The following is a 20,243-nucleotide window of genomic DNA, read 5'->3' as shown; positions in this document are numbered from 1 at the left end:
AAGTCCTGCATGATAACAAAATGCTCAGAGTCCAGTGGTGGGACTTCGTCCTCTCCAGCACAGGGTGTAGAACGGTGTCACACAGCAGGAGCAAGGAGCCAGTTACCATCCTGCTAGGCTGGCATCCGAGCCAAAGGAGGATTCACAGGCAACTGAGGGAAGGAAAAGGGGGATTCTGATTTTAAGATGTCTGTATGCAGCGAAACGCAGATGCCTGCAGTCAAATACGCAGTCTGTCTTTACAGAGAAAGGTAGCATACGTCCCATGGAGCCAGATACTGAAATGTGGATTTGGGGTGGGTTTGGGGCCTGCGGCTGGCAGCACGGTGTGTGGGTGGTGGTTCATTCCTGCTGCACAGCGGTTGCTGCTGCTGGCAGTGCTCCTGGCTGTGCTCGCTGTAGCAGAGTCAGCAGAGGGCTGGCACATTCACACTGCTGTTCAGACTTGATTCAAGGAAAATCATGGCTGCTTCAGTTTTGGCTCATCTCATGGAATGACTCATCTGTTATTAGATGGGACCCACCTAGAAAAGATGGGTTTGAGTTGCATTCCTCTTTCAGTTCCTTCAAGTGTGTGAAAATTATCCGGGCATGTCTGATCCCCATTAACATCTTGAGGGAAAAAAAAAGGGGGAAAAAAAAAAAAGAAACCCTCCTATAAAAATATCTTGCTGCCCTCTATTCTACCCCCACTTCACTAACTTCACTATGAGCACGTAGTTGTGCGGACAGCTGTGGCTTTGTCAAAGCGAGTGCTGGGGGAGAGAGGGAAGGGGAGGGGGAGACCGTGCCTGGGGCCCTCGAGGTCAGCGGGGTCCTGGAGGCTCTCCCCGCCTGCGGGAGGCCGGCCCCAGGTGAGCCTCCCCCTGCCTGCGCGGGGAGGCTGACAGCAGGGGAGGCTCCTCCGGGCCCGGCCTGCAGATAGCGGGGCCTGGCGCCTTGCAGCGGGAGGCAGGGGCCGCCACTCGCTCCCCACCACCTCGGGAGGGCGCAGGGGTGTCCCTGCTCCTCGCCCTGCTCCTCAAGCTCGCAGGTATTTAACAACTTTTCCCCCCTGGCCCGGAGGATGGGGGCACGGGGGCATCGTGCCGGTCTCCTTTCCCCAAGGAAAACGGGGCGAAAACAGCCCCGATGGTCCGAGTTAGGCTGTGCTGTAATGCCTGGCCTTGTTTTGGAGAACACCCTGCTTTGTTTCCCCAGAATGGCTCCGGGCTTCAGCTGTAGCAGTCTCAGTGCTCCCTGTCGAAGCTTGGAGGGGGGTGCCCAATTTGAGGATGGGGATTAGAGCAGGGACCTGGGGGCAGTGGAGAGCTGTCAACACTCCCAGCACCCTGGGGTGCACCACAAGTAAGAGCTGAGCAGGAGCAGCATAGAGTCTGGCTTCCTACAGCCCTCCTGCGCTGGCCTCCGAGAGGGTTTTGTTTTTTTATTTATTTTTTATTTTTTTATGCATACCATAGGAGCTAAAAGTAAGAGATAATAGTTTTTATCTAACCACAATTTTCTGCATTGCATAGAAAAGGCTTCTAGCAGGACATCAGGATGAAGCGGTTCATGGCCATGTTAAGCAGAAACAAACACAAGGATCCCCCACCCACCAAGCTGCTGGAGCTAGCAGGGCAGCTTTGCCAGGACCTCCAGAGCTCATCCCCTAATCTGGAGAAGCTGGTTGGGGCCATGATGAGATGCAAACAAAAGAAGCATTTTCTCACTAACATCCACGTTGTCCGAGCTTGTGTGTTTGTTCACATCCGTAGCGGGCAGCATGACACAGCCTGCAAGCTCCTGGAGGTAGGGATGTGTTCTTCCTTGCTTCATTGAAACAAAAAGCAGTGCCAGAAAAATAGGGTTTAGAGTTGTTAGGTTTAGAACAGAGGTTCCCAATCTGCAGTGTGTGGAGCATTTCCAGCTGGTGTCCAGTAGTGGGAGGTGATGTGTGTGGATGGGTTGACCTGAAACCCAGGGTAAGGCCTCTGCTACAGGCAGTTACAATTAAACAGTCAAGGGGAAAAAGGTAACTGGGTTATCGTGCAGTTGGTTGTAGTTTGTGAAAGCAGGATTTTGTTCTGACTACTGTGATAGAGGCTTCTAACATACCATTCCGATTTAGTGTTGCAGGGCAGAAGAGAAGGAGGAGCTGGTGCAACTTTGGCATGAGATTCACTACCATAGGGTTATGGAAAAACACCACAGAGATTTTCTGACACCACTGCAGAAATTTCGTTGCAGGAAGAGGTACCATGGCATGGGAGAAAGCAGTTCTTTCTTCTCTGCTGTAATATTTATGTGCAGGGGGTAGAGATTCAGAGGCTGCACATCTCAAAATGACTGCATCTGGGAGCTGGTTTTTTCTTGGGGTTTTGGCCTCATGGGGCAATGTAAGAATATTTCCCTTAAACATGAATGAATCTTTTGGGGTCTTTCCTGATCCTGTTTTCTCGTATGTACAGGAATCCTTATTTTCCTCTCTCTTGTGCACAGGAATCCTCCACCTATTTCCCTTTGTCCTGAGGGCTTGAAAAATCGAAACTATTCAGATGAAGTACGCCAGCAACTGTACAAATTTGCTGCAGAGGTGACAACAAATCCAAACAAGGAACAACGGGTAAGGATATGCTTCTTCCAGTCAAGTGTCCTTGTCACAGAAAAACAGCGTTCTGTGATCAGGGATCTATAGCTGGTTTCATTCTAGATCTGTTTTCAGAAGCCCAGTGGGGCTGGAATTCCCCATATTTGATCTTTCCCTAAAGGTTTCCTTCAAAAAAATAGTAATAATAAAAATTAAAAATAACAAATTAAGTTAATGCTAAGTAACTTTGCTTGCCTTGGACAAAAAGATTAGGGTAAATAAGTTCTTTGCTGGGCTTTTTAGCAGGTCTAATCTTGTAGTGACTGAACACAGGCAGGGAAATAACCATCACTCAGAAGGGCTATATTATAGTGATACGTAGTTCTGATTTGACTGGGTTGTAGCCTATATGCAATTCCATTTTGCTCACCAGAATGTTTGTACTAATTTATCACATTAAACTCATAGAATTTGAGGACAGAAAAAAAAAGGCAGTGTTGATGTATGCAGTTATCTACCTTACCTGAACAGGGACAGATTTATAATGAAAGTGACCTGTGACATGTGAATTTATTCAGTAACTCTTATTTGTTACTATTTTGCAAGGTAAAAGCTTTAGACTTTAAAGTCTGCTCCTGTGGTGCTCAGTTATTCCAATACCCTTCTTACATGATGCAGGATGACCTGGTGAATTGTTCTGCAATGTGAAGATGGTTTATTTCATACCCTTTTCACAAAGCAGCAACAACTTCCAAATTTTCATTAAAAAAAATATAAATTTGAATTGGGAGCATAATGAGATTGACCTTCTGGGACTTAATAGCGCAGGTTATGATAATAATTTGTATGTTAATTTCCCAATACATTCTTCATTTATGTCATCTCATTATTTAACAAGTAGTTTAATACAGCAGAATTTATTTCTGTGAATGTGTTGCAGATGTTTATGCTGCTCAGGGTTTGTGAAAACTACTTAATGTGGTAAATGCATTAATGTTGATGCCATTAGTGTCGTGCAAGTGATGTGAAGCTGTCATTCTGTGGAAAGAGCATACTTTGCTGAGGTTTTTGCAGCATGTTGCGTGTTTAAATATAGCAATATAAAATAACAGTAAATGGTTTCCTTTAACAAACAGATTGTCTAGGAGAGCAGGGTGAAATCTGTTTTCCAGCAACTCTTTTGAGTTTATAAATCGGCCTCCTTAATGGCATCCACATAGACTTATTGGAGACCTAGAGAACAAATGTCTCCGGTGTGTTTGAAAGCTCATTTGTCTGGCTGTCTTTGGAACTGAAGGGAAAGGCCTGACTATTTGGATGTGGTTTACTCTTTTTTTTCTTTTTGATTTCCCGCCCCCCCCCCCCCCCCCCCCCCCCCCCCACCTGGGTTTGCAGGAGAGATTGGCTCAGGACATGAACCTGCAGCCAGCTCAGGTCTATAACTGGTTTGCAAATTATCGACGACGTCAAAAATCCCGTATCCATTGTGAGGAAAAGCTTAACTACTTGTGCCCTGAGGGGACCTTGACACACCATGCAAAGGAGCAGCAGGATAGAGGATCCTACACTCCACAAACTGCAGGTTTGTCTCTTCCTAATGGGCTTGGGATGCGGTCCAGAAAGCTGAAAAATTTTAAACTTCTTCAGGAAGAGAAGGATATTCCTTCTGCAGAAACAGCATCTATATGCTGAGGGATCAAGTGGCCACTGGAGAACTCTGCTTCAGTGGAGTGCCTCATCGCTTGGCTCGAGGCTGTCACTGTAGGAGGAGCAAGCTTTGACAAGGATTGCGCAAGGGCAGGTGAAAAGATACACTGTTCTCAGAAGGGGCACCAAATGAAAACAAATACATGTCAGGCAGTAGGTTTTAGCTCTCAGCCTCTGGGATCAGGATGTGAATTTGCAGATTGGTCTGGGACCAAAATGATTGCGCTTTGTGTATCAGTCACATCTTTCTTTTAGTGACTGACTAGCAATAATTCACAACTTGCTGTTTTGTCTTTGATCTCAATGATCACCACTGTTAGCAGCATTTACTACTGTCTGTTGAAGAGGATGAAAGAGATGCCGGTGTGTTCACGTAATGATGTTGACACCTGCTTTTTTCTACATGTAGCAGGGATCCAGTGCATCACAGCCACAGCACCTTGCCTTCTGCCTGCCTGGCCATTTTCACATTGCTTCTGTCTGTCTTGTAGCCTTCCCAATGCTGGATTGGATGCAGAGTGCCTTTCAAAGCCAACAAATACCGATGGCTTAAAGGAACACAATAATAGCTCATAAACTTTTCCCCAGAACATGAAGGGGATTATTACAATGCAGATAGGTCACTCTGAGCTCCAGTTCACTCCTGTAAAACCCAGTATTTCTGTACCCCTTCACAGAAGCTTGACCAAACTTCAGTCATGGGGAAAAAGAGGGCCTTGCTGCATTTCACAAATTTGACTGTTATTTAATTGCTTTTTGGAGTAACTGTTAGTGTTCCTTTGCCTGCCTGGCCTGTGTTTTTCAGGTGGATCTTATGTAGGCATCAACTCTGAGCAGACAGGGATAAACCTCATGCCCTGTGACCCAGGGTGGGAGCAGTCAGCTACAGACTTGGATAAGTCTCCAGAAGGAATGTATTTAAAGATGCTGGAATCCAGGTGATGTATGAAAAAGTCTTTACAATAACAGTTCAGAGATGAAGCATCCCTTAAACTTGGTCATGGAACTGACTTCCATTTCAGTTCTCAGGGGACATTATTTAGGGAGTCTTAATGGGAATGGTCCATGTCCAGTTTCAGGCAGGTGGAGCATCTTGTAGTTAATCTCCCACCTGCCAAGGGCAGGAATCAAAGGTTGAGCTGGGGTGTCTCCTCTCTTTGAAAAGCAATATGTCTGGCTAATTTGTTTCCTCCATCACTACAGCTTTATTCAGAGCAGCGCACTGTGCGAAGCAAGGACAAGCAAGGCGTTGATGGCTCACGTCACTGAACAACCCGTAGCTTTTTTCAGTGAGGCTGTGCTGGAACCAGGAACCTGCTTTAACTCTGCCGTCCTGCAGCCCAGAGAAGCAGCAAGCAGTACTGATGCTGGCCCCCAGCTGGATAACTTTGTTGTGTGCTCTTGTGGGTCCCTTATCTTCCCAGGTGAACGTCTGGCCACGTGGCAGGCCCCTTCCAGCACCACAGGAGTCTCTGGCTCCATGTGGACCCCAAATATAGAAGGTTAGTAAAAATGAACCCAGATTATGGCCCGTAAGAGTTTTTCAAGCTTCTCTTCCCTTTGTTGGAAACATGCTTGTTCAATTACATGGCTCTCCCACGTCATGACAAGTGGGAGCAGGGCTTATCTTCAGCTCCCATAATAGCATAGAAAACCTGTTGATTTAAGGTATTGAACCAGACATTCTTGCCTACTATCTTGCTAAGACTGTAACTCCTCCTTAAGATAGTGCTTTTCCAGCAAGGTGGAAAAGCACTTTCTTTTAGCTTTTCCATTGGAGGAGTCCATTCAGCTGCTGTCTGCTCATCTTGCCAGTTAGCAGGGTTCTGGGTTTTTAAACCCCTGACAATTCTTCAGAGGCAAGTGCTGATTGCCTGAGCAGATGCTGGAAGCATGGTGCTCATCTTCAGCAACGCTTTCTCACTTGCCTTTCTTCTTCCTGCTTTTTCTCTCTCCATTTCCTTCCTATCCTGTCTTGTTCAGCATTCCCACCATCTCTTTTCTTGTCCCTGTTCTTCAGAATAGCCTTGATAGGATACTTAACACCTGCTTTTGCTATAGGTCTACAGAATGGAAGGTGCTGTGACTGTTACTTGCACAACCTCTGGTGAATGCACAGCAAAGAGGGGGGGACTAGCTGGGTCAGAGGTTGAGGTCATGTTATCTGTAATTGTCTTTAATACGAACATTTATTTCAGCAGGTATCAGAGCTCCCTTGAGCAGAGTCCCTCAAGGTGGTTTTATTGAGGCCAGTTCAGGAAGAATCATTCGGCAGTCAGATTTAGAGGTTGAAAGCTTCACCCTTAGAGAAGGACAGCTAGGGACCCTGGAGACTATTCTTCCCCACAGGTAAAGGAGTGGAAAGCACAGGGCTTCTCAAAGGCAGGACTAACAATGATGTTGTGAATCTAGCCTTGTCCTGATTCCCCTATTGAAGAGGGCTGCAGAAAGTGTGGTAATGCATCTCGTTCCAGGGGCCTGACTCTACGCTTGTCCTCATCAGATTCTGAAGATATTTTTATCTCTGTGTTGGAAATGGGTGATGCTGCATAAATGTATTTGTGTTTTACAGGTAGTTAGTACAAAGGAGATTCAGGGCCAGCATCACGAACCCCTCTCTTTTAAGCAGGTTTGGCATCTAAGCCATTTGTCTGTTTTTCTTTTTGGCAGAAAATCATAACTTACACTGATCTCTGTGAGAGCTGACCCTGCAGGCTGGGTTGGTAGGGCCTGTACTTAATCCTAAAATAGTTTTTTGTAGCTTCATAACCTCATGACAAGATTATTCCGTAGTGCAAGCTTTCCAAATTGGAAGACAGAAAGACAGTCACTGTTCTGCCTTTTTGTTTTCCACCTGTACCGAATGTTTCAGACAGCAGGTTTTCTCTGGGACTTGAGATAAATTCACAGAATGCAAAACAACAAAAATCCGTGCCATCTTCCATGTGTTACACAACTTCCATAATGTTACATAAAAATAAACACTGCAAAACAGAGATTATAAAGTTCCTTTAATATGGTGATCTACAAGACAGATCAGGAGTAGTAGTACCATTTTGTAACCCTTTTGCCTGACCCGGTCCAGCATTTGTGCTAGTGTGACACTGTCAATAATGTGTCAAAGAGGTAGGCAGAAGAAGCAGTTTTATTCCAGCTTTACGTATGAGGAAGCAGAGGCAGGGAGAGGCTTTGTGGCTTGTCAAAGCGACAAGGGAAGGCAGTGATTCACTGGAGATAGAGATCAGTAGATTTTTTTTTTTTGCCTCCCAGTTAGTTCCCTGCTATAAACATTTCTGCCTTTTACCTCTGTTTCCCAGTTGGCTTGGTGCCTACAGTTGTTCACATTCATGTCAGACTCCCTTCTTGGAATTGCTGGGGTGAACCCAGGTCTAGGTATTGTGAGCCCACCTCAGCCTGTGTTTTGGGATTTGCAGTTTTAAACTGTGGCTAAGGATTATGAAAGACGAGTGAGGAATTGCTGGCAATATTTTGGCTGGATGTAAAATTGCATGTTCTGACTCTAGAGTGAGCTCATGTTTATTTTTAAAGTATGTTGCACCACTAGAAGAAATCTATGGTGAATGTCTCCTTGTTGGGTATGTCAGTTGTGCCAGGAATCCATACACCCTTTATCATGTTCCTGGCAGGGGCAGGACTTGCTGCTTCATCGACACCTTCTGGTGAGGATACAGTTATTTGAACTCTGTTTGTAGACCCTACTTGGTTTAGTGGCCTGGTCCATCTCCCCTCAGAACCTTGAACTCCCCAAAATACCATTCACGCTATGGAACTTAAATCATTTCAGAAGTGAGTGAGGCTTAGGCTGCAACCTCACCCGGACCTTTTTGCAGTTTCTCTCTAGAGAGCCAGCAGACCTTGGGTGGGAAGTCTTGGGTGAGATCACTGCGCAGTGATGGGCAATGACGGAGGATCACCTCTGTTACCAGGCAGTGCCCTCTAACAGACTTATTGGATTAGAGAGGAGTATTGTGTCACCTGAGTCATCTTTAGCAGTAATGTTGCAATGAGCATCACTCATCTAGGGACTTAAGAAGGAGCCTACAGCTTAATCGGTGAGGCAGATGAGTGGTGTTATCCTGGAAAGACAGGGCAGTGAAACTATCCCTGCTTTGGTGATAAAAGTAAAGCAGACAGAAGGAAATTATTTATCCAGGGTCACCCATCTGGAGTGGACTTCGACTATGACAGTCGCTGCCTCGCCAGTGCCTGTGTCGGTCTGCTTTGTAAGTGCCAGGGTAGAGCTGCAGGTCAGCCGAAGGAACCTTGATCTGCATGTCTCGTTTTAAAGGTGCTCACCTGGAAAGGACTTGCCCTGAAAGCTTATTAGACCAATTTCAGTTTATTTCTTTTATGGGCTTTTTCCAGTTGGTCCTACGCACTTGGGCTGTATCCAAACCTCTCACGCTCCGCAGGGCTGTGAGGTGGGAGTGTGAGGGGGAGCCAGGCTGGGAGCTGACTGTCTCCATCTGCTCCTGCTGCCTGACAGGAGAGTGTGATCCAGCTAGTGAACTGGAGGGCCCGGTGGGGCACCAAACAGATGCTTGCCTCTACAGATAGTGTTGTTTTATCCTCTTCATTCTTCTGGTTGGAACAGGTGGAATGTAGCACGGCTAATGGTTCATGCAGAATATGGCTCTCCTGTGCCTCACATTTCAAGCAGAAAAGCACACTGAACTCTATAGAGCAAGACAGACTGCGTTTATGAGCCAGCTTATTGATTTAGAAAATACCAGTGCTGAGACGTTCGTTGCAGCTTACCAATTCTTCCTGCATTTTGGAATGCCAGCTCAGTACAGTAGGAATCCTCCTGCCATTAGGCTCACACCCCAGATAACCCCACATGCATGACGCTGGCAGGCAGCAAGTTTCAAATGTGCAAAAGGAGGCTACTTTTTTGCATGTTGCATAATTAAATCACAGAATTTGTTGCTAAGGGTGTTGTGCATGTCAAAGTGTAAGTGGGCAATGAAAAAGGATGAGAGGAATTTGTGGGGGTAGGGGCTGAGTCTGTTTGTCATTAGTAAATGTAACTGCATGAATGCAGCCTCCAGCAGAGGAATCCCAAGACTGATCGCTGAAACCTGGAGGGGATCCCAAGGAAGGGCAACTCGACAAGAAACAACCCTGTTCCTTGTACTTTTTTCCAAAGTTCTGTTAGCTGATTCCTTTGGTCTGGGCTTGTATGGCTATTCATACCCTGGGGTATTCCTGGCCGTGGTATGGGCAGTGTTGTTGGAGTACAGATACAGAGTTGGTGACAAAGGGCATCCCATCGTCGAGTACCCAGTGTCTCCTACTTGGCCCAGTGCCTGCAGACTCTTTTCAGACGTTGGCAGAGCCCCTGGAGAGGTGTGGATGGGGAAGCCATGTCCCCAGACTGTCGGCTGATGGCCTTGAAAAGCTGTAGTAGAATTATAGCTAATGTTGTGGCTATGTCTAAAGCCACCTTTGTATGTTTTGACTCTGAGGACCTCTGGTGTTAAAATATGTTCCAGGAGAGAGACATTTTGGTAGACATCTCTTTGTTTATGGAGAATGTTCTAGGGGCATAAGGCAAGTTGCAAATGGAGCTGTCAGTCCTGTATACTGCTGCTGGTCAGGCTAGTCCTCTCATTGCACAATCTGTTTTTTCAGTCTGTGACAATTTGAAGAAATGACACAGGTTTGTAGTCAACAGAACTCATTATCTTTTCAATGAATAGTCTTGTCAGCAGCCCCTCTCGTCCTGCTGCCAGACTGCAGTAAGTGGTAAGTAGGGCATAGATACAAATGCATTTGTAAATAATCATATTTTCTTCCAGTTCCCATCAGACTGTGGCTGGCAAGCCTCAGTGCCCACCTGTTTCTGCACCCCGCATGGAAGAAAGCCAAGCCATGGGACAAGGCCAGGTAAGAGAACGCACCTAATGTTCAGAGAAGAGAGCTCAGCCACACACACCTTCCTGCTGTAGCATACTCACAGGAGATGTGAAATCTCACATCATATATTGTATGAAACATACACGATCTAAGCATATCTTTAGAATCAGTAAGCTTGGCATTCTCTGAGTACCATCCAGCAGATGCTGGGATGCTAGGAGAAGAGGATTTTTTTTGGTTTTGTCACTTTAATTGCTTATCAGACCTTGATTTTACTAAACACGTCATTGCAATGATGGCCAAATCAACCTCTGTAGATCCAAAGTATCATTTAAATTTTGAGCAACGGAGGGTTCACCTAGCACTGTGAAAAACAGAAGATGGGAAGATGGTTTCTTGTGGGTCCTTCCCTTCTGAGAGGTTTTGCAGAATTAGACTCAGCTCTTTGAAACCTGTTAAAATCTTTAATGTAATTTAAATTTGAGTTTGTGTTACTACTGAGGAAAAGAGATTTTGTACACTACTCTCTGAGATGGCTGAGAGTAGTGTACAGAGCAGTGTTGTTATAGGAAATGATAGAAGAAGCAACTTCCCTTCCATGATCAGGGTTCAAACTGTATGCCGCCTTTTGGTGCTTTTAAAGCAGCAGAGAATAGAAACTAGAAATGTTCTGCTTTCAAGGGAATGGGAGCACATCTATGAATTAACTGTTACTTAAAAATAGGACTCAAGAAAGCCCTATCTAAACTGTAGCTTAAGCTATTCGTTAAGTTTATTTTTTGGCTTCAAATCTATTGGTCTACCAACGAGTTAGCATCCATTTCTGTTTCTCTTGCGATGTCAGCTGCTGGAGAAAACCTTTTTGAAAGAGATTTTGAAAAGCAGGAGACCATATCTGCTGGCCTCATTATGGGAAGCGGCTGCAGCTCTCAGGGCAGTAACAGAACCTCTTTTGAGCCTTTGAAAGCATCAATATAAAGATCCGTATCTTGGAAAGTGGCCTTTTTACCAGCCATAATGGGAGCCAGATGAGTAGGAAAGCTTTGGGCATTAATAATGAATGAGCCTTTTCTAAGATTTCCAGAGTATGCAGTCTCTGTAGCTAGTGTTTTCCTCTTGCTATTTTGGATTTAGGCACTGATTTTGTAACTGCATAGAAACATGACACTAGGTGCAATATGGTATGGGGAACAAGATACCATGTGATGCCTGCAGATGTCAGACGGCAACATCTTCAAATCTTTGTAATAGTTATTCAGTTCAGGAATTCAGAAGAGTAATTTTTTTTTGCAAATTTTAATGTGTGCTGTAGGAAAAGGAAGAGCTTGAATGGGTAAATGTTTTTACAATGTTCCACAGGCTTCCTGGGTGTGCTTCTTCTTACAGGATCACCTTTCCCTGGGCTTGTCGCAGGGATATGTGGATATTTGGTTCCCATGTCTGAACCACAGCTGTACAGTGCCTGTACCACACATGACTTTCAATTTGTTCTTTGTGGGTCATATATCCCATCAAAATTAAAAGGAGAGTAAAACAAAACAACAACAAAAACCAGTTAACCGATTTTGGAGATGTTCCTTTCCCTTCATGAATAGAACTCCCTTGTCCAGGTGATCATTCCCTTCTTAATTAGTTCATCCTGGTTTTGCCCTCCGTTGTTTACTTGCTTTTATAGAAGCTAGTGTTTTGGGCAGAAGGAAGGCAGTTGCTTTTCTCTGAATTATGAAGGGTCGAATTGTACACAGATTGTGCTTGCCATTTTTACACCCATGCCCTGTGCAGATGGATTACTCCACCTGAACTTAGAGGGGGATGAAGACTTTGTCACTTCACGCGCACAGCCTTCACTACTGACATTCCCTCCCTTCTCACAGTCTTGTGCCACCGTACATCTGCCCTAAAGAGCTCTTCCACACTGAGCAAATGTGTCATTAAAGGTCATATGTGGTGAAGCTTTCATTCTTCTGCTGTGTCTTTCAGGTGCTGGAGGATCCAGTGGATCCAGTTGGTGACCCATTAACCGATGATACATTCTGGGCAGCACGGCTGCTCTTTGAATTCTCAGCTGGGGGACAAATGTGACCTGCCTACAGCAATGCTCAATGTGGTCTGCACTTCTCCAGGAAACACCCTGTTCTTTCCTGTTTTTCTCTCACTATTTTTTTTTAATGAATGAGGAGTTTGACATGGAGTTGAGGAACAGAAATAATGAGGTAGATGGATGAAGGCCTTTTCTAATAGTTATGAAGTTGGTTTTAGTTTTATGAAGAATTTTGCAAAGAATATAAGAAACCAAAGGTATATTGTGGATTGTAGGTTTTCACTAGAGCAGTCTGAAGCTGCTCTGTAAACGTTAAAATATCAGGTCACTGATTCTGTGGCAGTTGCATAGTTCTACCTGCACTGGTCAGGTGAGAGTCCTTCATTACACCATGAAGGTACGTGAAACTCTACTCAGAAGGAATAAAATCTTAGTTACATTGCCCAACAGTTGGATACTGGATATGAGATAAAGGTTATCTCAGGCACGGAAAATAAGGACTCAGCTAAGTGCTGGTAAAACACTGCTGTTCCTCATCTCTGCACTTGTGTTGTGCTGCTGGGCATCACTTTGAAATGTTCCATGCTCTGTAGTGCTGTGGGTGACACAGACTGGAGCATGGCAGAAATTACAGTGCTAGAGTTGCAGGACTGGAGGGGGGGCATACAAGTGCATTGGTAGCTAACGCTGCCTGCATCTGATTGCCAGCAAAAGGTGGATAAATGGAGAGGGTGGGAGCCTCTTGATCCGTTTCAGTGTCCTGATCGGGATGGGCTGAAACTGCACAGGCCATTGTGTCACCCTTCAGGTGGTCTGCGGCAGTGTGATGCGCAGCAGCAGCAGGTGAGCGCATCCTATTTGCCCTGCAACGCAGTGTGAGCTGTGCGAACTGTTTCCTGCACACTGTAGTTAGGCGTCTTTGAGCAGGGGCTAACGCTGTATTTGGCTGAAGTCTACTTACTCCAGGGGGTTAGGCAGTTCCAGCTGCAACCCACTTGGGGTATGTGCGCAACTCTGTGCTTTTTGCCCAGTGCTTTCCCGTGTTTAACCCAGCCTAGAGGCCTCCTGTCGCACTCACTGCCTTGTGCTGCTCACAGATCAGGAGCCCTGTTCCTTTTCTTTCGCTTTCAGACTAAAAAGCAGAATTGTGTATGAGTAGCAAAGCGGGCTTTTGATGCAGGTTTAAAATTTCTGCTGTAAGTCATCGGGCAGCCTTTTGGGTACTTTCTGTAACTATTGCTGGTATTTTTTAAATAGCAAGGTATTTTGAAAGAGGTAATCTTTGTCAAATGTACTGCCCTGAGATGAACAAAGTAGATGCCTCCAGAACTGTTTGTAATAGTTATCAAATAAAGGTTATGAATGACTCTTTCTCAAGGGTTCATTTTCAAGGTAAGGGTATGAGGTGATTATTCACACACGGTATTTCTTAAACCCCCCAGCACTCGGGCTGTGACCCTGATACTTCTAGAGCTCGTTTCTCCGGGTCTGGCATAAAATGCCCTTTTCTTGGTGGATGCTTTGTGCTCAGAACACTGGTGAGGGAAATGCTTATATATACGTTCACACTTTATCTCCTTAAACAATGGGGCTTTGCGCGAACCGGGGCTGGAACGCGGGGCGGAAAGGCGCCGTCACTGCGCTGGGCGACCTCAACCCGTGAGGGCTGTGCTATCCCAGCCCTCCCAGCCCCGCTGGGCTGCCTCCCTTTTAACGCTCTGTCCCTCGCCACCCCGCCCCTGCACTGCAGCTGGGCCTCCCGGCTCCGCCGCCGCCGCTCCCCGTCCGCTCGCGCCAAGCCGGGGCTCGCTGAGGAACCCTCAGCCCGCCGCGCTGCTCCCGCCGCCATGGCGGCCGCGGGCCGGCTTCCCGCTTCCTCTCCATTGGCCCCCCTGCCCGCCGCGCCCGTAGCAACAGCGACAAATTTATCTCCCCGCCTCCTGATTGGCTGCCGCCTCCCGCCGAGCCATAGCAACAGCGGAGCGGGCGCGTGGCGCCTCAGAGGGCGCGCGGCGACCGTTGGCGGCAGGGGCGGGGCGGGGGGGGAGGGGCTGGGCAGCGAGCGGGGCCGCCCCGGCTGAGGGGACGGCGGGGCCGGGGCTGGGGCTGGTCGGGGCTGGTCGGAGGTGCTGGCGCCATCCCAGCCACGCCGAGTAAAATCCGTCCCCTAGGGCTTGGCGCTGCGGTGGGCGAGAGCTGCGGCTTCTCTGCTTGCCTGTGGCAGAAAGAGTAAGGCGCGGCCGTGCGCCAAGCAGCGAGGCGGCTGGCGTGCTGAGGGAGCCCCCGTGAGCAGCCCTCACACGGCATCCTGACAGACTTTTGTGTGGGGTGCCGCATAAGGTACTTTGTTTCTCCCCGCTAATGACAGGGCATGTCACTGCCGTTATTATGACTGAGCTAGTCAATCGTATATTAGAATACATGCGGATGAAAGCCTGTGTTTTACGCTTCCCTGCTGTTGAAGATTGATATATTCAAGTACAGGAGCTCTTACAAATACAGCTCCTCTCACAAGGAGACGTATTTTCAGTTGCTTTCAGATACGTAGTGCTGTTTTCTGTCAGGAAGATGATGCAGATTAGATGAACATTTCTCCACCTGTACAGAAACTTTAGACACCTGTCACAGTTTAATAATTCGTTTTCTAAAGAAACAGCCCATGCAGGTATTTTGGGTTTGGAGATAACTGACCTTTGTTCTACTGCCTTAACGATACCACTGTCCTTAGGCCTTTTTAAGTTTTTAAATAGTTCAAGAACACAGGTGTTTTGACTGTTTAATTTTAAAGAGGTGTCACTCCAGCACCATTCCTAAGGAGTGCTAGAACAAGTATCCTCACCAAACTTAACTCTGAGCCAGGCTTTGCAGCTGAAGCAGAATAACAGCTTTTTCTCATACTTCATTTAATGAGTTTCATTTCCAGATTTGGCACAGTTGCTCTCTGGAGGACAATTGAATTTTCTAGATCATTTCCCAGATGAAATAACTTATTATTTCTTTGTAAACTTATATTAGATGATTCAAAGTTTGATAAGTGAAATCCAGCAAATTAAAAGCATTTCTTTAAGAGATGTAAAGCCACGTGGATGAAGTACAGTGTATTCTAGCCCACCAGCATCTTTGCCACATACCACCTGGGTACAGAATCGGCACAGAACACTTGAGGAGTTAGTTGCATTTGGATGAGAATTTGCCAGCTGTACCCGCAGGTGATCTTACAGAATCTGACCAACCAGAGTTACAGGTAGCTGAGCAGAGTTCAGAGGTAGGCTGCTGCTTCCTCACCTGTCAGCAAGCACAGGCTGGATGTATAGCCATGTGGCAAAGGAATCTCTGCTGAGCACTGGTGCCACTTAGCATCTGGCCTCCTCTGCCTGTGGGGCTGGGTGGAGTTGGTCCTTGGAGGGACAGTGGGGTTCTTCACATTGTATTTACACCGTGCCATCATTTGAATTGTTCAGTTTGCATATCACCTTGTTCTTATTTCCTAGTTGTGATCTGCATCCCCATCATGATCTGGATTGCCTATTCTGCCATATGTAGCGAGCTCTGGATGTGTTTATGTTGTTCTTCTGTGGAGCTGTAATTAGAAGTACTCTGAGCATGTGACTGACCTTCCCTGAACTGAATGTGCTGTACCTGCTGTTGTCATTCCTCCTCCTCCTCAACATGGCATGCCCTAGCAAAGAAAGGAGCTTGCCCTAGATAGAAATAACAAAGATATTTTTAATTTCAAAATTAATAAAAGGGCCCAAAGAACAGTGCTCGCATGTGCTAATTGGTCGCAGAAAGGGGATGGAGATCTGGGAGCATTTTCAGAAGTTCTGTTAATCAGCGGCCTCAGAGGTGAGGACACCATCCCAGTGGGCAGCTTTCCTCTTGGCACTTTGGCGAACGGGCCCAAAGCCTGGTGAGGTCAGACTGAGCTGATGCCTGTCAGCAGTTCTGAGCTACAAATGTGGTATAGAAGTTGCAGCACAGAGGACCTGCGTGGCAGCTGCCTGTGAATGACTTCTCTGAACTAATCCACTACAGCGCTAATGAGGATTAATGACATGAGCAGTAGATTTCCTCGCTCTCATCCCCCTTGACAGCCCCTGCCTGCTCTCATAGTTACTGAATGGGCTCATCCGAGGCCCACAAATGTCAGGAGAGCCAGCTTCAAGGCCAGTAATTTCAGGAAGTCTCTTCTGGACGCCTGGCTCAACTTGCTTAGGGCCTCGTTTTCAGAGGAAGTGAGCACTTACGCAGAGGCTCAAGTAGGGCACCCAGAGTAAGAGGCCACTTTTGCAAATGTTGGCAAAGGCATTATGTTTTATCTCTGCACTCCATTAGTCTTATCCCCAAAGTCTTTTGTGTTATGTTCTGCAGTGAAAGGTCATTGTTTCAGATCAATCATTTTCAGTAGGATTTAATCCATTTTTATGTCAAAATAATCCACTTTGGTAAAGTTTGAAGAAGAGTAAAATTCATTTGCTGAGAAAGATCTGGGGTTATTTTTGAAATGTGTTTGCTGATGTTGAATCTGAATTGTGTATGATGAGGTGTCTTGGGGGGGGTTCCAGAAGTGATGGGCATCTGAATTCTGATCTTATCTCTAGGTTGCAAATGATCAGCACCTCTGAAAAGCCCAGGGATTTAGCAGGATTTTTATTTATTTATTTATTTATTTTTGACTTTCAGCATTTATTTAGTATAGGAGCCTTTTATCTTTCAAGTGTAGGGCCTTTTTTCAGTATGGTGCTGTGGTGAAGGCTTCTGATAAGCAGGCTTTTTCATGTTTCCCTGTTTATGCTTGTAAATTCTGCTTACTTCCCTTTACGTAAAGGACAAAAAGACATTCTTGTATCTGCATAGGACTGGCAAAAACTGTAGTCTGAAGCAGCTCATGAAGAGTTAAAGCTGCTTTCAGTTAGCTCCTGTGTTCTTGCCACTTACAGAAACCCCCACAACTGAGCATGCTTCAGCCTCCTGTGCATATCCCTGAATCATTCTGGCAAGTAAAAACACTGCCATAATCTTTTATTCAGACATAGTGCTCATTCTTCACTGGACTCTGAAATGAGCAAATGCTTGGAAATAGCACATTTTGCCAGAGAGTTCTGAGGATTTATCAACTCGTGTCTGCACAGGGTTTTGAACATGCAAAAGGCTGCTGAGTATGAATGCTGAGTGATATTAAAGACACTACCAAAAAATAGGTTTGGGTTAACCTCTCCCTTGAGGGCATGAGAGTTTCAGAGGTTTTGTACAAATTGCTGCTCTTTTGTTTTAGGGCTCTCCTGTTGGTGAATAGATGCACAATATACCACAATTCACAACGTGAACCCCATTGCTTCTGAGCAGCACTAAGGCGGCGTAATCTTTCTCTCTTCATTCTGGCTTTTACCTTTGAGTTACGAGGTAGGTTCTGTGAGAATGATTGAAGATTAATATGAAATTGAAATATGACAAGTAGTAGAATATTTTTACACACACTGTGACAGCCTAGAGGGTTCTGTTGCTTGTTAAACTGTGGTGTATGGTTTGGCCAGAAATATATCATTGAAATTATAGTCTCTTGTGGTTTGGGAAAGAATCATCACACTTCAGCTACACCCACTCGTATCTTTTGCTCTGATCTTGTCATTGGTTACACCACCTTCCCTCCCTGATGTGCACTTATCTCACTTCATTGCGGGGATGTGCTGCCAGGCTTCTAACAATAAAAAATATGGATAGTCCTGAGCCTGTGAAACAATCTGTCCTTACAGCACTATTTGAACATCGTGCCCCCATGTAAGTGCCAGTCCCACCATTTCCAAGATCAGATGCCCACAGATTCTCCATCTTTGCCTACCGTCCCCATCTCTACTGCTTTTACTGTGCTGGGGAAGCCGGTTAAACTCCCACTTCAGTGGAGTTGCCTCAGCTCTCTCAGTTTTTCGGTGTCTTGTCCCCAAGGCTGTATCATTTAGCAGTTCCCTAAATAAAACATTCCCATGCTGCAGAAGAGAGGGGAGATGACTTGCTGCAGGAACGAGGTGGATGTTAGTGGCAGGGACGTTACAGTACCACTGCTTTAGTTCCGTGTGTCTCGGGAAGAGTGCATTCAAAAGGCGTGTGCTCCCCCCTGCTACTGAACAACCAAAGGGGGAGGCTTTGGGCAGCGGTGTAGGGCCTGGAAGGCTCTGGTACGCTGTCTGGTTGTTCCCCCATCACGTTTCCTTTTCATCAGCGTGCCCTGTAGCTCAGTCCCCTCAGCTAAGCATCAGCCCTGGGAGACTCCCTCCGAGACGGCTTTGCTGTCCCCGGTGCCCCTGCGCGGAGCCGCGCAGTGAACTGGAACGGCATTTCAGCAGGGAGCTATTTGCGGAACGTCGGTGCTGCCCAATAATCAGATATGCCTGTGGAGCGGAGCCACTGCCTTAGGTCATGGTGCAATTTGCAGTGCCATAAGTTTCTCCATCTACAAATTGTTGCAGGGTGTGGTCACTGTGCCAACAGCTCTAAATCCTGCCTCGTGGGAGCGGTATTCCTGAGCTCGGCTGGGATCGCGGGGCTCTGCAACACCATGCCTGATGCCTGGTATCTGAGCTTAGCAGGGGAGACAGAGCTGGGCAGTGTTCGGCACTACATTCAGCACTCCAGTAAAAGGACTGCTGACATTTCCATTTCTATTTATTTTTTGTAACCCAGTTTACAAATACCGCAGCAGAAATAAAATAGCAGAATTAAAGCTCTTTGCCTGAGCTCTAATTTGTTTGCATTTGTACCTTTGTAGATCCTGGGAGCCACTGCTGCAGCTGAAGATCAGAACACTAGACGCTGTCCCACACAGGAGAATATAGGTACTCTCCCCCAGACCTTGTATGTCTGAAATGCAATCTCGTCACTTTCTTTAGGTTAAGGTCAGGCTCTAGGGATGCTACGTACAAGGTTGCCTTATTTTAGCAGGTTTCCTTGCAAGTGTTGGATTTAGACATGTATCTGATTTTAGAGCAATGATGTTACAAATCACCTTGTGGATTCAATGTTAAGAGGTTTTGAGATGCTTTAGACTCAGAAATAGCCGTTATACAGATGCTTCAATTCAAAAAAAGAATGTTTTTGTGCATGTGTGGATATATCCACATATGTTTGGTGGATTAATGCACATTCTTTGGTTCAGTGGGTGAATAACTGGTTTTAAAAATACTTGTGATCTGTTTCCCTTGGGAATCTGAAACTGCTGCACCAGACTCGATTTTGTAGACCCTACAAATTTTCAGAGCTGTTGGAACACTTTGTGGGCTGACTAATCTCTGCTGAGGAGTTACTCTGAACTGCAGTTTCCAAATTGGAGAACTGGACTGGGGATTTTGGATTGGCCCATCTCTTACTATTCTTGCATGTTTCATGTTAAAATCTGTATTTTAACTTTGAATCATACCTTTTCAAGAACGTGCTCCTGTTTTCTTTAGATAAAAGACCTTTATACTTTGGTAAATTCAATGTTTTGCGTTCAAATTTAAAGTGTTGCATCCATTGTGATAATGAATTGGGTTGATATGTGGGATCCATTCAGTTAAGGTTTTATATGTCTCTGCCTTCTCTTAGAAAAAGTAAGAATAAAATTAAGTTAGGAAAAAGGCACTATTCAGCTTGCATCTGTGTATGTACAACCGTGTACTTCATAGTACTGCAGGAGCTGTTTCCTTGTTCTGGCAATCGGCTTACAATCCCCTACATGTGCCTTTCATCTTCATACTTTACTACATATAGCTAACACTTGTTTTTATCAATATTTATTAATCTCCTTAAAAATTAGCAACAGGATTTCTTTGAAACATTCCTGCGGTCCCTTTTAAAACCCAACTGCAGCATTTATCTTAAATGACAGTGACACTCGACTGGCTCAAGCTGCCCAAAGCACGGGCAGAGTTGGGGCTGCCCCTGGCGCTACTCCGCTGCAGCAGCACCGACGCTAAGCGGAGAGCAGCAGTGGCGGTAGCGGGACCAGGCTCTGTCCCCTGCCCCTGCACCCGTGGGGCTGACAGCAGCGAGCCCAAACGTGCGTGGGTGCTG

At 46.0% G+C, this 20,243-nt stretch overlaps 1 protein-coding gene across 4 annotated transcripts; it reads left to right on the top strand.

Annotated features, from left to right (window-relative positions):
- Positions 1–60: 60 nt before the first annotated feature.
- ANHX (anomalous homeobox) lies at positions 61–19,603 on the top strand (the record flags this gene model as incomplete). 4 transcript variants are annotated; one of them, XM_080560078.1, is made up of 13 exons in its annotated part: positions 61–1,033; positions 1,518–1,791; positions 2,111–2,235; positions 2,482–2,605; positions 3,965–4,151; positions 5,082–5,214; positions 5,480–5,778; positions 6,478–6,625; positions 10,099–10,186; positions 12,137–14,537; positions 17,473–17,600; positions 18,961–19,027; positions 19,417–19,603. In XM_080560078.1, the coding sequence occupies exons 2-10, from the start codon at positions 1,543–1,545 to the stop codon at positions 12,236–12,238; spliced, it is 1,455 nt and encodes a 484-aa protein (XP_080416204.1). In that variant the 5' UTR covers positions 61–1,033; positions 1,518–1,542. The 4 variants fall into 4 exon arrangements, with proteins under 4 accessions (XP_080416204.1, XP_080416203.1, XP_080416205.1 ...); XM_080560077.1 differs by having other exon boundaries at positions 6,475–6,625; XM_080560079.1 differs by lacking the exon at positions 6,478–6,625.
- Between the last annotated feature and the right edge of the window lie 640 nt (positions 19,604–20,243).

The sequence above is a fragment of the Anser brachyrhynchus genome, assembly GCF_964034855.1.
Source record: "Anser brachyrhynchus genome assembly, chromosome: 17".
NCBI classification, from domain to species: Eukaryota; Metazoa; Chordata; class Aves; order Anseriformes; family Anatidae; genus Anser; species Anser brachyrhynchus.
This window is presented reverse-complemented; position numbering and strand designations above follow the sequence as displayed.